This window comes from Coturnix japonica, chromosome 2, assembly GCF_001577835.2.
Source record: "Coturnix japonica isolate 7356 chromosome 2, Coturnix japonica 2.1, whole genome shotgun sequence".
Lineage (NCBI taxonomy): Eukaryota > Metazoa > Chordata > Aves > Galliformes > Phasianidae > Coturnix > Coturnix japonica.
The window spans coordinates 74676085-74693097 of NC_029517.1; the positions used below are offsets into that span (position 1 = coordinate 74676085).

General features: G+C 43.7%; 1 protein-coding gene across 5 annotated transcripts in view; it reads right to left on the reverse strand.

The window, feature by feature from the left end:
• The window catches only part of TPK1 (thiamin pyrophosphokinase 1), a 96655-nt gene that overhangs the window by 45924 nt on the left and 33718 nt on the right, over positions 1-17013 (reverse strand). For 4 of the 5 annotated variants that reach the window (XM_015854987.2, XM_015854985.2, XM_032443014.1 and 1 more), the window contains exon 5: positions 6124-6219. The exons of the other annotated variant lie outside the window; for it this stretch is intronic. In XM_015854987.2, the coding sequence (XP_015710473.1) occupies positions 6124-6219 (96 nt within the window). The remainder of the gene's footprint in view (positions 1-6123; positions 6220-17013) is intronic. 5 annotated transcript variants of the gene reach the window in all.

The following is a 17013-nucleotide window of genomic DNA, read 5'->3' on the forward strand; positions in this document are numbered from 1 at the left end:
ACTCCCGTAACGAAGCTAACAAACCTCTATAAGAGCAAAGAGAGAGTCGTTCTAAAAGCTAAAAAGCTCTATGCCTGCATTCTCCACCAAAAAATCTGTCACGGGTTACTTAGATTTACCTATGCCCGTGACAGGGGAAGCCACCCCGTGGGCCCCCCCCGGGGCCCAGAAAGGAGGGGGAAAAAGGGGAATGGGATAAAAACAGCGGCAATCTAAGGAGGAAAAACTTATTTTACTAAATATGATATCGAAATACAAGATAACACAATATAATATAATTGAGGCTAACAAATCGAACGAAACAGAGAGAGAGTCCTCGAAAACCGAGAGGCCTACTGTGAACTCTAGGCGACACGGCTGGAACGCTTCCCACTCTCCGAGAAGTTCGAGAGAAGAAGGAGGGCCCTCCAGCCTGGGAACGAGATTATATAGCGTCCTGGTCCCGTGACTTATCATTACCCCTGTTGTTCTCTGGGATATGTAGTCTTCTTCTGTGGACTGCACATTCAATAGAAGTATCCATACTTTACATGATGATATGATGTGGAATACTGATAGCAAAATTATAAAATTACAAAACCATGACAATAAGACAGCAGGTAAAAATCAAAGCTGCAGAAATATAACTTCATTCACCTGGAACCAGGAAAACATATTCCACCTAGATAATATTCTAAGCTGAAAGCTTTTATGATATTTTTTTTTTCCTGAAGGAGAAAAAAAATCCACATTGTAACATGTAAGTTTGTATTTCAAATTATAAATGCGAATGTAGGTGAACAACTCCTCTCTCCACTTCTAGACCCCAAACCACGTGTGGTTGATTCAACTCTTGCAGATGTTGCAAGGGTTACCCTGCAACAGATCTCATGTCTGCTCCAGCCCCTGAAATGGGTCCTGTGGTTGCAACAATAGGAACTGGGCCCAGTGATTGCTCTAACCTTTCTGATGGGCCCTGTGGTTGCCCCAACCCTTGAGACCCAACCTGAGGTTACTCCAGTCCCTGTGACAGGCACTGTGATTGCTCCAGTCCCTGTTACAAGACCCACAGTCCCACCAGAGAACTAACCAGTGCCAGCAAATTGTCCCTATAAGCAAAAGGAAGAAGTGGCTAGAAAAATCAGATCATTTCGTAAGGAGAATCACAGAATCACAGAATAGTAGGGGTTGGAAGGGACCTCTAGAGATCATCGAGTCCAACCCCCCTGCCAAAGCAGGCTCCCGACACCATGTCACACAGGTAGGCGTCCAGGCAGGTCTTGAATATCTCGAGAGAAGGAGACTCCACCACCTCCCTGGGCAGCCTGTTCCAGTTCCGTCACCCTCACTGTAAAGAAGTTCTTGTGCACATTCGTGCAGAACCTCCTATGCTGTACTTTTATCCCATTACCCCTAGTCCTGTCCCCACGCACTACTGAAAAGAGACCAGCCTTGCCACTATGGCTCCCACACCTCAGGTATTTATAAACCAGGATCAAGTCCCCTCTCAGCCTTCTTTTCTCAAGGCTAAACAGACCCAGTTTGCTTAGTCTCTCCTCATAGGGGAGATGCTCCAGGCCCTTCACCATCTTAGTGGCCCTCCGCTGGACTCTTTCCAAGAGATCCCTGTCTTTTTTGTACTGGGGAGCCCAGAACTGGACATAATATTCCAGATGAGGCCTCACCAGGGCAGAGTACAGGGGAGGATCACCTCCTTTGACCTGCTGGCCACGCTCTTTTTAATGCACCCCAATATGCCATTGGCCTTTTTGGCCAGGGCACACTGCTGGCTCATGGTTAATCTGTCGTCCACCAGGATGCCCAGGTCCCTCTCAGCAGAGCTCCCCTCCAGCAGGTCATCCCCCGCCTGTACTGGTGCATGCAATTATTTCTACCCAGGTGCAAGACTCTACACTTGCTTTTGTTAAATCTCATTTGGTTTCTTACTGCCCAGCTCTCCAGCCTGTCCAGGTCTTGCTGAATGGCAGCACAGCCTTCAGGTGTGTCAGCCAATCCTCCCAACTTCGTGTCATTAGCAAACTTGCTGAGGGTGGTCACTATCCCCTCATCAAGGTCGTTGATGAAGATGTTGAACAAGACCGGACCCAGTACAGACCCCTGGGGCACGCTGCTAGTTACAGGCCTCCAGCCAGACACCGCACCGCCAACGACAACCCTCTGCGCTCTGTCAGTCAGCCAATTCTCAACCCACTTCACTGCCCACTCATCTATCCCATACTTCCTCAGCTTTGTTATAAGGATGTCATGGGGTACAGAATCAAAAGCCTTACTGAAATCAAGGTAGACTACATCTACCGCCCTCCTCCTGTTCACCCATCTAGTGACATCTTCATAAAAGGCCACCAGGTTGGTCGAGCACGACCTCCCCTTGGTGAACCCATGCTGAGTACTCATGATAACCTCCTTATCACCCAGTTGTCTGGAGATGGCATCCATCACAAGCTGTTCCATCACCTTCCCTGGGACAGAGGTGAGGCTGACTGGCCTATAGTTACCCGGGTCTTCCTTCTTGCCCTTTTTGAAGACTGGAGTGACATTGGCCGCCCTCCAGTCTTCAGGCACCTCCCCAGTTCTCCAAGACCTCTGAAAGATTACAGAGAGCGGTTCAGCAACGACCTCCGCCAGCTCTCTCAGCACCCACGGATGCACCCCATCAGGTCCCATGGATTTATGGATCTTAATGTTTCCTAGGCACTCACGGACCACCTCTTCCCTGACTAAAGGGAAATCTCCCATTCCCTGGACTCACTCATCAACCTCCAGGGTCTGGGATTCCTGAGGGAGAGCCTTTTCACTAAAAACCGAAGCAAAGAAGGCGTTCAGTATTTCCACCTTCTCAGCATCCACTGTTACCAGAGCGCCCCCCTCACTTAGTATGGGGCCCACATTCTCCCTAGCCTTCCTTTTGCTGTTAATGTATTTTATAAAGCTTTTTTTATTATTCTTTATCTCCTTAGCTAGATTCAATTCCAGGTGGGCTTTGGCCTTCCTGGTCACATCTCTGCAGTCCCTGACTACATTCTTGTATTGTTCCCAAGTGGTTAGACCCTTCTTCCACATACCATGTACTTTCTTCTTTCTGCGGAGCTTGCACATGAGCTCCTTACTCATCCACACAGATCTCCTTGCACCTTTTCCCGATTTTTTAGTCACAGGGACGCACCGATACTGAGCTTGGTAGAAGAGCCGTTTAAACGCTAACCATCTCTCACAGGCCCCCTTGCCTTCTAGCACCCTGGCCCACGGGATAGCCCCAAGTAGGTCCCGAAGGAGATCAAAGTTGGTTCTCCTAAAGTCCAGGGTAGCAATCCTACTTTTTGTTTTGCTTCCTCCACTCAGGATCTCAAACTCCACCATCTCATGGTCACTACATCCCAAGCTGTCCCTGACTGTTACTTCCTTAACAAGTCCTTCCTTTTTGGTGAGAATAAGGTCCAGCAACACCCCACCCCGCGTCGGTTCCTCTACCACCTGCATCAGGAAGTTATCTTCAATGCACTGCAAGAATTGTCTGGACTGCACATGCCTGGCCATGTTGGTCGTCCAGCAAATATCTGGATAATTGAAATCCCCCATAAGTACCAGTGCCTGGGAGTGTGCCGCTACTTCCAGTTGCTTATGGAAGGCCTCATCAACCTCCTCCTCCTGATCAGGAGGCCTGTAGTACACACCCACAACAGTGTCCCCTTTGCCAGCCTGGCCCTTGATTCTCACCCACAAGCTCTCGACTTGTACATCACTCTCCCCTAGGTGGAGTTCAATACATTCTAGCTGCTCTCTCACATAAAGAGCAACTCCACCACCCCGCCTTGCCAGCCGATCTTTCCTAAAAAGCACATAGCCCTCCATGAGAACATTCCAGTCATGAGAGCTGTCCCACCACGTCTCCATGATCGCAATGAGATCATGGCCACGTGATCGCACGCAGAACTCCAATTCTTCCTGTTTATTTCCCATGCTTCGTGCGTTAGTATACAGGTATTTGAGAGAAGCAGCATCTCCCCACCCCTCTCCATGCCCTTGAACTCCATTGTCTCCACCCAACAAGCTCTGTTTTAAGTCTTGAACTGCCGCCTCAGACGCAGAGGCCCTCATTTTGTCCCCCTCCCTCTTCCTAAAAGAGCAAATCCTACAAAGACAGAAGAAGATGAAAAAGGGCCATCACAAGTATGGGAGAAAGAAGGAGAGACAGAACTCATAAATGAGACAGAAACAGTCCCCTAACACTAAGTGAGCTATGAGATCCATGAAAAGATTACAGTCATTGTTAAAGCGATCACATTTGTCACCTGGCTGCTCCAGTGCTAGTATAATGGGACTAACGGCTTGTATTTAATTGGTAGCAAAGTTAAGCAGCTAGTCTGTCTTTGTAGGGATGGTGGCATTGACAAAGTGACTGGAAAAGGGATACAATCCTTCACTCTGTGGCAGCAATCTTGTCAGCTGTAAAGAGAAGATATTCTTTCAAAGAAGATCTGGAATGTTACCTAGGCAAATGGACAACCAAGGAGAAAGTTATTCAGTATTTAAGGGGAATTACCTATGGTAAAGACTGTGTATGATACTAACTTGGATTATAATACGCCATCTCAAGATACGGATAAAGTCAAATGCATGCAATCTCTGTGGCAAAGAGTTTTATGGAGCCTATCCATCATTGTATGCCAGCATCTTGGCATAAGTGATCTGGAAAGATAACAAAAGACCAGTGGTGGATGAAGTGGCTAGTGTATTTTGACAGTATGAGAAAATCTCTCTTCTTCCTACAGGTCTGTGTCTCAGCTGAGGAAAAACTGGTTCAGTAACTTCAGAGAGGTGCCTGAGAAACTCTCCCATCTTTGTCTGTACTAATGGTGGAAAAAAACCCTAATGATTTACAGTGTGTACTGGACACTGTGCAGCAGCACTCTGAAGGGTTCCACAGATACACCTCATTTAGAAGATTCAGACATTTCAAAACAGCTTCTGCAAAACATGGGTAATTATGCATCATCTTGAAGAAAGGATAAAAGAAGAAGTGAGTGGTATTGACATTTCCATCTCTTGGTGCCCTGTTGGAAACGAGATCTCAAACTGCTGGTGAGCTTTCCTGTCTTGCTACAATGCAAATGGGAAAGGATGAGGTATGCATGCCCTTCCAATTTGTGCTCTTGCATTCATTTTCTTAAAAGCCTCTTGTCCTCAAAGTTGGCAAGAGCATGCAGCAGTTGCTTCCTCTCAACCCTTCATTTAGAGGCAGAGAGAGAAGGAGAAAGAGCTCAGCCCTTATGAAGGAACACTCCATGGGCAGCAATTCCAAGAGCATAACTGCCATCAGATAATCCTGTTGGGTATTCTTGAAAAATTGTAATTTTGCATCTCAGAGAATTGAAACAGGAGGGCTTTTGAAACCAAGCTATGATAGGGGAGAGGAAGTGGAGCCTTATATGCATTTCAAGTGAAAGGAACAGCTCACAGCTCCAAGTGACTCTTATTAAGTTTAGCGCATTGCTTTCTCTGCAAAGGTTCTTTTGGATTTCAGGGGAGCTTTTTGCAGAAAGAGATATTGCTCATCATACGTAATGCTGATAGAATAAGGTTCTCTTTCCCATCTCATCTTTGGGAGGAGATCAAGGAGATGTGGACGCTAAGGCTCAGCATGCCAAGACTACACAGAGGCTCAAATCCCGGGGGTTGGACTCGATGATCTCTAAGGTCCCTTCCAACCCGCACGAGACTATTATCTATTATTATCTATTATCTATTATCTATTATCTATTATCTATTATCTATTATCTATTATCTATTATCTATCTATTAAGACTTGAAACGTATTTACTTTCTAAAGTACGGCTCTTACTTTGAACACCAACCACAACAGCTGTTCTGCATTTTGAGTTGTTCATTAACAGAAACCAATAGAAGCAGCCTTTTAGGAAAACCAACACTTGTGCATTGACAGACTCAGTAATTCTATTCAGTAGAAGCATCAGTGTTTACAAGGTCTGCAGATAATACAGCAAAACCTCGGAGTGGCTACTGAAAATATTGCTTCACCTCACCTGCAAACTTAAAAGATAGAAATCTAAGTATGTTGAGATGAAGAGTAGATATAAACAAGAAGAGGCAAAGATGTGTCTTTACCTGGAGGCCCTTCTCCTCTATCTTTTTCTGGAGTATCTGAAGGCACTTGGTGAAGTCTGTTAAATCTTGATCCATGGTCTCAATTAACTCACATCCCTAGTGAATAAACAGCAAAACACAGAGAGAAAAATAAACTTACTACATCTTTCAGTTTTGAGAACTAATGCTCTCTCTGCTGAAATTCAACAGTATGTGTGTGGCAGACACAAAAGGCGCACAAAACAACATCAAAAATCACATATTAATGTTAAAAAATTATGATATTGTGGGGTTGTATTATTAGCTGTTCTGACCCACAGGCAGTTTTTGGGATGTGGGTTGGACAAGCCTGTTCTACAGTGTTCTGTTGGATAGACAATTTCAGATGTGGAAAGCTCAAGGTTATATGGAACTTCGAGGATCAAGGTCAAGAAAAAGATCCTCACTCTGGTGCTACAGTTACTACATTTTTGCTACTTATGCTGAAATATGCATAAATGTATGTATACAAAGGTGCTCAAGTTTCCCAAAATGTGAAGTTGTTAATTTAGAATGATTATAGAACAGTCTCCTTGCAGTGAGTGTAATATCATAGAACTGTAAAATCATAGAATGTCTAGGTTGAAAAGGACCTTAAAGGTCATCTAGTTTCAACCCCCCTGCCACGGGCAGAGTTGCCAACCACTAAACCAGGCTGCCCAGAGTCATATCCAGCCTGCCCTAGAATGTCTCCAGGGATGGGGCATCTACAACCTCTCTGGGCAACCTGTTCCAGTGCATCACCAGTCCCTTGACATGTCCATTAGGGAGGCGATATTGGGTATGGCTGCATGAATACGTGGCGTGACCTCATTCAACTCTCTATAGTCCACCATCATTCTCCATATTCCACCCGACTTCTGCACTGGCCATATGGAAGAATTATAAGAACTATGTCCACGATATCTCATCTTGCCCCCCCTAGGAGTTGATACTGTCTCACATCAGTAACCCAGCACGGTACTGGCAGACAAATAGGCTTATGCTTCACATGGTCTCTCAATATTACCTGCACCACCAAGACACTAATACACCCTTGTTGAAGTCTGAACTCCGCTACAATTGTCCGGAGAGTCAAACCCCATAAAATGTCAGTGCCCAAACTGTACTCTGGGACTGGGGCAATAGACACTTTATATTCCCAGGGCAGGAGATGCCCAATCCCCAATTTCAACCACTGGAATGGTATGTGCCCCAGAGCCACCCATCATCACTCTACCCCCGTTAAATTTAGTCAGATGCCCATAAATAATTGATGTTTCTGCATCTATGTCAAACAACACCATAACCCTTTGTATATTCTTTTGGGACCAAAAACTTGTCAGCTCAACATATGGTCTCTGGTCCCATCTGGAGGCCCTAGTTACTGGGGCGCTGGCATCCTCCATCACGCAAGTAACTGTGCAATTACCAATTCTTTTTCCTCAGGTGGCTCTGGAATAGTAACCTGGGTCACTTGAGTAGGCCTTTCCTTTTACTGGGAGCTGGGAAATCTGCTGTTCCATGCTGAACTATCAATAGTTCTCATCCCAGGTTTTTTGGGGTGATACTGAAATTTCTGATTATCCTTCAGCTGTCTCCAAAGCTGAAGGAGGACATGACTGGCAATCCATTTTTGCAAAGTGAATCCCTGTCTGGATTAAGTCATTAAACATTTGTTTTCATGATACCTATATGGGTCCTGAGGAGTCTGTGAAGTGGGACTCCTGGTTTTAGTTATGGGGAGGACCTCTGTTCCTTCCAACATTTGGATATTGCGCCTGGCCCATCTCCCCCAGATCAGCCACCAATTGGGCAGCCTGTTGGATAACAGCCTCTGAAGTGATTAAGGGGTGCAGTATGGACACCAGTGTGCCATACTGGTGGGGGGAAGCTTTATATTAAAATAAGTCCCTCATCCCCATCAATGACAGTTGTTTTAGTTCTTCTCTTTAGCTGACAAGGTTCTTGCACATTACTAAACAGAGCATTTCAGTTACACTTCACTGATCTTATCCCATTTTCTAGCTGGGTTATGTACATCAACCAATGTTGTACATAACCTGGGTTATGTACAGCTCCAATCCACACTAAATTGTACCTACTTCTCTCCATTACACACTCTACCCAAAGTTGTATCTTTATTCTTTAGTAACTAAAGCAGTCTTACATGTTACAGAGACATCGATCTGCATTTAAAAATGAACTGATTTACTGGATGCATGTGGTTAAACTCAGTAGCTGGAGAGAATACTGGTAATTTCTCATCACCAAGCCATTCCACAGTTTATGAACAGTAGTTCTCATCAACTCATACCTCATTTTTATTCATACACTGAAGGAGAACATAAACCATTCTCCTTTGTTCAAGCCTAAGCATTGAACTAAAGTCAAATGACTTAAAATAATAATAAAGAAATTTTGTATCTGTATGATACAGACCCCTACCAAAAGCTACTTTACCATACACTAGCTCCAAGCTCGGCCAGTGATGTTGCCAGCACTGTCTGTTCCCTTTAGACTTTCAGTAATTTGAATGATTTCAAACTAAATTGAGGTATTTCGAAATGAAGTGTCACAATTTTCATTATTATTAAGTTTACTTTTCAAAATAAATACATATATTTAGTGAAATCAAATTTAATACTGTGTGTCTCTCTATTTTTATTTCTTAAAATCATCAAATCATAGAATCTTGAGTCGGATCATCTAATCCAATTCCATTGCAATAAACATGGACATCTACAGCTAGATCAGATACTCAGAGACTGGTCCAGTCTCACCTTAAAAGTCTCCAGGGATGAGGCCTACATCACTTTCTGAGCTATCTTTTCCAGTGCAACACCACACTTAATGAAAATAAATAAATAAATAAATAAATAAATAAAAATCTTCCTTATATACAATCTAAATCTCACTTTTTTTTAGTTTGAAACCATTTCCTCTTATCGTATCACCACAGATCCTGCTAAAGAGTCTGTCCTCTCTTTAGATATTGAAGGGCTGCTATCAGGTGTCCCCAGAGCCGCCTCTTCTACAGACCAATCAGTCCCAGCTCACTCAGCCTGTCCTTGTAGGAAGTTGTTCCATGCCTAGGATGCCTTTGTTTGGACAGTCTAATAGGTCCACGTCTCTCATGTTACTGAGGACTTCACACATCAAGGCACAGTACACCATGGGAGGTCACACTAGCACAGAGTAGAGGGGTAGGAACACCTCCCTCAGTATGCTGACCACACTTGTAATAATTTCACTGCTGAAAGCTATGTGGAGGACACTGTATGTTTCCAAAACTGATACTCTCAGAATTGGCTAATGAGCAACTTCAAAAACTGAATTACCTGCCAAAATGGACAATGGACCTCTTGTTTCCTCACATTTGCTGCCCAGGGAAGGGAAAGAGGAAGGGGACGGGAAGTGGGAAGGGAAGGGGAAGGGGAAGGGAAGGGGAGGAGGAAGGGAAGAGGGAAGGGGAAGGGGAAGGGGAAAGGGGAAGGGGAAGGCGGTGAAGGGGAAGAGAGAGCCGGGAGGGGAAGGGGAAGGGGTAAAGGCGAGGCGGAGGGGAAGGGAAGGGAAGGAGTGGGAGGGGAAGGGAAGGAGAAGGGGAAGGGAAGGGAGAGGGGAGGGAGAGAGAGGGAGAGGAGGGGAAGGGAAAGGAGAAGGGGAAGGAGAAAGGAAAGGGGAAGGGGAAGGAAAGAAAGGAAAAGGACAAAGGAAAAAGGAAAAGGAAAAGGAAAAGGAAAAGGAAAAGGAAAAGGAAAAGGAAAAGGAAAAGGAAAAGGAAAAAGAAAAGGAAAAGGAAAAGGAAAAGGAAAAGGAAAAGGAAAAGGAAAAGGAAAAGGAAAAGGAAAAAGAAAGCAATTTGGGAGGGCTTTCTCTGGGAATAAGTGAAGTTTCTATGGACAGATAACAGAGCAGGAAGTCATTGTTGCTAGCATTTCCTTCTGTGCAATTCTTCTGAAAGTCTGTCTAATTAAACAAGAGTCACTGTAAGCACCAGTAATATGCTTTATGGACTGTTCATCTTTACAATTAATTATTACTATTTTTTAATATTTATCAGAGCAAATCTCATTTACCCTAGTTCTCCAAAGTATCTAGAGTCACCACATAAAGTGCATCACACGAGCAACAAATAGTGCTCCTGAAGGTTCCTTAAACCTTTTCTAGTACCTTCTTCCTTAATCTATCCACTTATTCTGCGTTGGCCTCTCTCCCGCTCCACTGCTTTACTCCTGCCACAGGGAACTCTGAATTACCACTGCATTACTTAGTTGTCATCCATTACCTCCTTTTTTCAGACTTTATAAAACCAAGTTCAAGAAGAACTTGTCCAAAATGTCAAAAGCAATTATTCTTTTCCTCATGTCACTTCATTTCTCTACGTATGTATTTACTTGAGCTTCAGGTCTGCACTTACAAAAAATATGTTACGCAGAGCTATCCAGTATTTTGTACAGTAGGACACAATCCAAGGAGAATCACCTACATGACCACTAAAATGCCTCATAACCTCTGCGCCTTATATGTATGTCCCTGTTCAAAGCAGTAAACTTGGCAGATAATAACAGGATACATGTCTGAATCCATGACTGCCTGGATTCAAGAAGACGTAGACTGTAAAGAGCATGTGAAGACTTCTCCAATCCCCTTTCCAAGATCAATTCAGATGAGTTCTATGTACAACTACTGGAGCACATGAGAGTAGATTCTGATATTGTTGACAAAAATTCCCTTACAATACCCTGCCTCTCAGACTAAACTACAGTTTTTCAAGGTCCAGTAGGAGATGAATTCTTTAGGGACAGTAATGGAGCTTTCATCATGGAAAAATACATCAAAGAGTTTCAGAATCCCCCCTACTATCACTCCCATTTAATGGACCATTAGGAGAATAAAATGGGAGTTGACCTGTGAGATTTCGTTTCCTCACAGCACATGCCCTACTTCCAGCCTGAGATATACTCAAGACATTGAGAATGCAATTTTATCAAAGAAAAGATCATTTCTAAAACATCTCTTTGTGTAAGCAACTGTCAATGCCAGAACAGGAACACACTTCAGCTTGTATGACAAGCATGCTAAGCCTTGTTAAGTACATTCACATGCTCTTAAAACCTGTGACAAATAAAGAACAGTGAGCATGTTTGCATGACTGAAGAAAAGTTCCCACTACTGCCCCATTAGAATTTCCAACAGGAAACTATGGTAATAAATAGTCCCAAAAGACACACTTGTGCTTGATTAGATGACAGAAGGGATATGGTCCCCCTGTGATCATTAGTACCCTGCCCAGGCAAAAGCTGACCTTCTGAAATCAGGAATCGGGTAAGTAGGCTTTCACATGAAGATTAAGTATGATCACAGAATCACAGAATTGTAGGGGTTGGAAGGGACCTCTAGAGATCATCGAGTCCAACCTCCTCCTCCTGATCAGGAGGCCTGTAGTACACACCCACAACAGTGTCCCCTTTGCCAGCCTGGCCCTTGATTCTCACCCACAAGCTCTCAACTTCTACATCACTCTCCCCTAGCTGGAGTTCAATACATTCTAGCTGCTCTCTCACATAAAGAGCAACTCCACCACCCCGCCTTGCCAGCCGATCTTTCCTAAAAAGCACATAGCCCTCCATGACAACATTCCAGTCATGCGAGCTGTCCCACCACGTCTCCGTGATCGCAATGAGATCATGGCCACGTGACCGCACGCAGAACTCCAATTCTTCCTGCTTATTCCCCATGCTTCGCACGTTGGTATAGAGGCACTTGAAAGAGGCAGCATCTCCCCACCGCTCTCCATGCCTTTTAACTCCATTGTCTGCACCCAGCGAGCTCTGCTCGCTGATAGGAGGATCCCCCATGTGCCCAGCACTGAATAAACACATACTTGCTTTATAGCCTAGTTTAGAGTCTGATTCCACAGGACAATTTTGGTGACCCAGATGGGACCACTTCTGTTTGGCTGTGAGACTGGTTGAGAGAGGGGACGCCTTTGGTGTGGCCTGGGATTTATTGGAAGGACTCCTCTTCCTCACCTGATCACTGCGGGAGCAGACAAGGACCATCCATTGGCGGAAAGGTATGTGTATGGGATAAGGTTGTGTTATTACTGTTATCATCAGTGAAAATTATAAAGTTGTTATTGCTGCTATTACCATCTATTGTTTATGGCCAGGTACCGTGTATTTGAGTAATTGCTATCAAAGCGCTTGAAAAGGCGTCCAGAACTCTGACTTAGTGAAGTGTGAAGTGTGAAGCCAGCAGTGTGTGTGATTGAGAGTATGAAGTATATTCTTGTCTGATTGTTTGTTTACTTATGATATATAAAACTGCTGCTAATACTCATAATAGTTTGCATACAAGTGTGAGTGAGTTGGAGTTCTTGCCTTGTAAGTTGGTTCTCCCGTAAGAGAAATGGTTGGCGTGTTTTAGGGAGGAACTGAAGTGATTGTGTGTGTTATATGAGTAAATGAATTATTTGGAGTGGAATGAGAATGGAAGAGTATATGTTATAAATTATAGTGACAGACCAGAGGAACGGTGTCGTTTTCACAGAACTAATGAGTGTTGTCCTGTATATGTGATAATTTGTTTAGTCTGTATGGAAAGATATTAAGGTTGTTGGTGTCATTTGTGCCCAGAGTGCAGGTGCAACGAATTTTGGGGACTGTTTTGGAGAAATTTTAAAGTAATAGGACTTATCTGTGGGGACTCCTAGAGGATAGTGAACCAACAGAGGAGTAAAATGTGGAGTTTGCAAGGAAAGGACGTACCTGAGAAAACACCCCTCAGGTGTATTTTAGCACACTGGCAAGAAATTGCAGGAGGACCAGGGGGTAGTCTGAGTAAAAAGACTCTGATAAAGTACTGTAATCAGTGGTGGTTATTGTATGAGTTAGAAGATGGGGAAAAGTGGCCCCTGAATGGCACTTCAGATTAACAGCATTGCAGGAGGTGAGGCAAGGGGAATAAGGAGACCGCTTGAGAAAGACCAGCGTGCCATCTGTAGGAAAAAGGACATTGAAAAAAGAATGCCCACAGAAGGGTCAGAAAAGGGAGGGAGGCCGGGTTAAGATCCAAGCCCTGGTGGAAAGGGATTGATGTGAACCTGGGGAATCTACCCTAGTGGATCCATTGGTTAAAATAAAGCGAGGGAAAGGCTGCTGCCAGAAATACTGAGGAGGCCAAGACAAGGGTCCCGATCTCACAGAAACGGGAGGCAGCAACCAAGAAGACTGCAGAGACCCAGACTGACGTCCTGCACATGCCTTATAGGAAGGCTGCTGCCAAAATGTCTGAGGAAACTCAGACTGAGCCCCCAACCCAAGATGCTGGTGTGCAGGTCTCTGGCTGTACTGAGTGCCAGAGCCTGGCCCTTGCAGTGCTGGGTGAGGGAGGCAGTGATTGTGTTCGCTGCGACCAGGTGAACTACTTGCTCAGCCTCGTAGTTGACCTGAAGGAGGAAGTGGAGAGGCTGAGGACTATAAAAGAGTGTGAGAGGGAGATTGACTGGTGGTGTCAGTCCCTCTCAGCCTCAAGTTCTCAGCATGAGAACCTGGTTTTGGTTATTTATATTTTTATTATTATTGGAGCTTGTACACCCCTTTCTTCACCCTCAGTTCTCTCAGCAGGTCCTTGCTGAGCCATGCCGGTTTTCTACCTCTCCTGCCCACTTTCTTATTCAGGGGAATGGAGACCTCTTTTGCTTCCAGGAGGGCATCCTTGAAGAGCAGCCAGCTCTCCTCAACATCCTTGTCTTCGAGGGCAGTGTGCCAGGGGATCTTGGCCAGCAATCCATTGAGTAGCTTGAAGTCTGCTCTTCTAAAGTTCAGCATCCTGGTCCTGCTCTTTGCCAGGCCCACATCGCTTGAGATCACAAACTCAACCAGGGCATGGTCGTTGGAGCCCAGGAGGAGTTCTGGAGCTGTTTTAAATGAATTTTGATGCCATTAAATGAAAATTCTGTAGTGGTAAAAGGGGCCTCAGGTCAACCAGAAAAGGCATATTTTTCTAAAACATTAATGTCATGGCCTGCTGGTAGAATGTGAGGCAAAATATAACATGCCAATATTACCAGTAAGAAAGCTTGATGGAAATTATTATAGAATTGTCCAAGACCTAAGGGCAATCAATAAAATAACAGAGGACTTATACCCTCTGGTAGCTAATCCATATACTCTGCTCACCAAATTATCCACTGAACTAATACATGGTTTACTGTCTTGGATTTGAAGGATGCTTTTTCTGCTTGCCACTAGCCATGGAAAGCCAGCTGTTATTTGCTTTTGAATGGGAAAATCTGAGTACAGGATGAAAATCACAGCTTACATGGACTGTGCTTCCACAAGGATTTAAGAACAGTCCTATGATATTTGGGAATCAGTTGGCAAAGGACTTGGAGCAGTGGGAGCGCCCATCTGATGCAGGGGTATTATTACAATATGTGGATGATCTTTTAATAGCTACAGAAACAAAGGAGTCATATCTGAAGTAATTTCAGTCCAGTTGTCTTCCCTTTCCTCTGCTGCCATAACCCTTATATTTCTCCCTGAAATTGCTTACTCTCTTCACCTTTTAAAAGACTTCTTACCTTTTTCTCAGTTTCCTTTCTTTATTTTCCTCTATCCTGAGATCTCCAAATTTTCTTTTAATTAATTTAATCATATTGGGGACTGTTTCTATCTCCAATTATACCTCCAAATCTATTTGATTTGAGCAACCCTCATTTATGTTTTATTCAAAGATCATCTCAGCTTCTTCAAACAAAGGAATCCGACAATACACCAGAACACAAACTAATGCACTGGCCCTGAGACTCTGTATTTCATGAAAACTTCCTGCAGAGTCAGCTTGCCGAGCCTCTTTGCTGAGCTCTGCTGAGCACACTAGAGGAATACAGCAAAATTGAAGCAGAAAAGCAGAGCTTCAAATACTTATTCATGACTGCAAATAGCAAGAGCCCCCAAAATATCAGACTTTTGAAACCTAGGAACAGAAAAACAATACCTTTAAGTAATATAACTGAGGAAGATCAACTTTCAAAACTACTACAAGGCTTCAGAAAGTCAGCAGAGTGCATGACATCAAAACCTGCATTTAAGCAAGGCAGCATATTAGCTATAGATGTACCAGCACTGCCATACAAATACAATTCAGAAATATAGATAATCATAAAACAGAAGGGCAATGTTTATACCTTGTCTATTAAGCATTTTCATAGCCATTGATCTTAGAAATGTGATAGAAAAAAAGAGAAAATGCTACAGCTACGGAACTGCCTGTAAATATCAGTAGTTCTGAGGGGTTTAAAAAACAATGACAATAGGAAAAAGAGTGCAAGTGTAAATATATTCACAGCATTTAATTACAGATCTGAAGTAGCGACTACTACATCTACAGAATCCTTCTAAAGCACATGCAATTTGCTTGGTAGAAAAGCTTAACCGAATTCTCATTAAACTGCCCAATCTGAATTTCACAAGGCACTGCATTCAACCTTCCATTTACATGCATCAGTATAGATTTACCATAATTTTAGGTAATGTCTTTGATTTAAAAACCTTCCAAAACTGAGTCTTCTTTGAGACACAGCAATACAAATGGCTGCTTGATCACCAAGTGATGCTTTAAAAGGTTTCAATAATAGAGACATACAGCTAAAGCAAGAACTAGATGAGTGTGCAGCAACACAAGTATTACCACAAGTTCTCTCTGCAATGCAGGGTCATTTCCATCCCTTCACTTACTATGGCATGCCAAGCCTAACGGAGATGAACAAATGAATCCATTTAATAGACTTTATTTAAATAAAGTTCCCTGACACAATGGTGATAATCCTTGTTAAAGGAAAATGGAAACACTTGTCATCTAATCCTTGATCATATCATAGTATCATAGTCTCGTGCGGGTTGGAAGGGACGTTAGAGATCATCGAGTCCAGCCCCCCGGGATTCGAGCCTCCTGTGTAGCATAGTGGCACTTCTACCACTTGTGCCACAGGGGGGATTCGAACCCCAGGCCTTCGGTGTTGCAACGCGGCATTCCTACCACTTGCGCCACCGGGGCACACTAAGCACATCAGAAGAATTGGCTTAAAGATATCCCTTCCTTTGTCTTTGGGAATATGTAAGCCATGTTTTCTGCAATGGCATAGGTCTGCTAACACATTGATCACTTCAATGAGGCAGAATACCTTCTGAGTCTTATAGCAACATCCTGTCATGAAGCTGGTGTGACGGGGAAGTCAGACCTGTAATTATTTCACCATGATGATACAACTGCTTAAAGTACCTATGTCTGCTTTACAGAATCCTAGTTAGTTTCATGCACAGGGTTTAACATTCCCCCTGGTTACTCAGCACTTGTGGGTTTGTGATTTTTTTTGTTGCGAGTATTCCACGTCACAACATCATGAAAAACAATGGCAGTTAAAGAGTTAATGTTCTGGTTCCATTTACTGCCTTTTATGGCCATTTTGGGTCTTCAGATGGGAGGGGAGGGGTGGCATTCCCAGAGGACCTTGTGGGCAGAGGAAGAAAGGTGGAGCTCCTGGAAGGACACAAACGGCTCGGCCCATTCTCTCAGTTTGCTGCAGAGAAAACATACTTTCCTTGCAGTCTACTTGAGTAAGACTACTTCATTCACTATTCTCTCATTTCCCACTCTTGTCTCACTCATTTTATTTGATTTTGTTAGATTTAGTAAATTACTGTTCCTCCTCAGATCATTGCAGTTGTTTTTGGTTTTTTGTTAGACCCATCTGCTATCTTTCTACCCCCTTTCTGCTGTCCCTCTCTCCCAGAGTGCAAGGTCAGTTTATAAGCTGAAAGAAAGGAGTGTAGATTTCCTCTCTCCTTTGTTTGTTTGGTTTTTTTTTTTTTGTTTTGTTTTTTT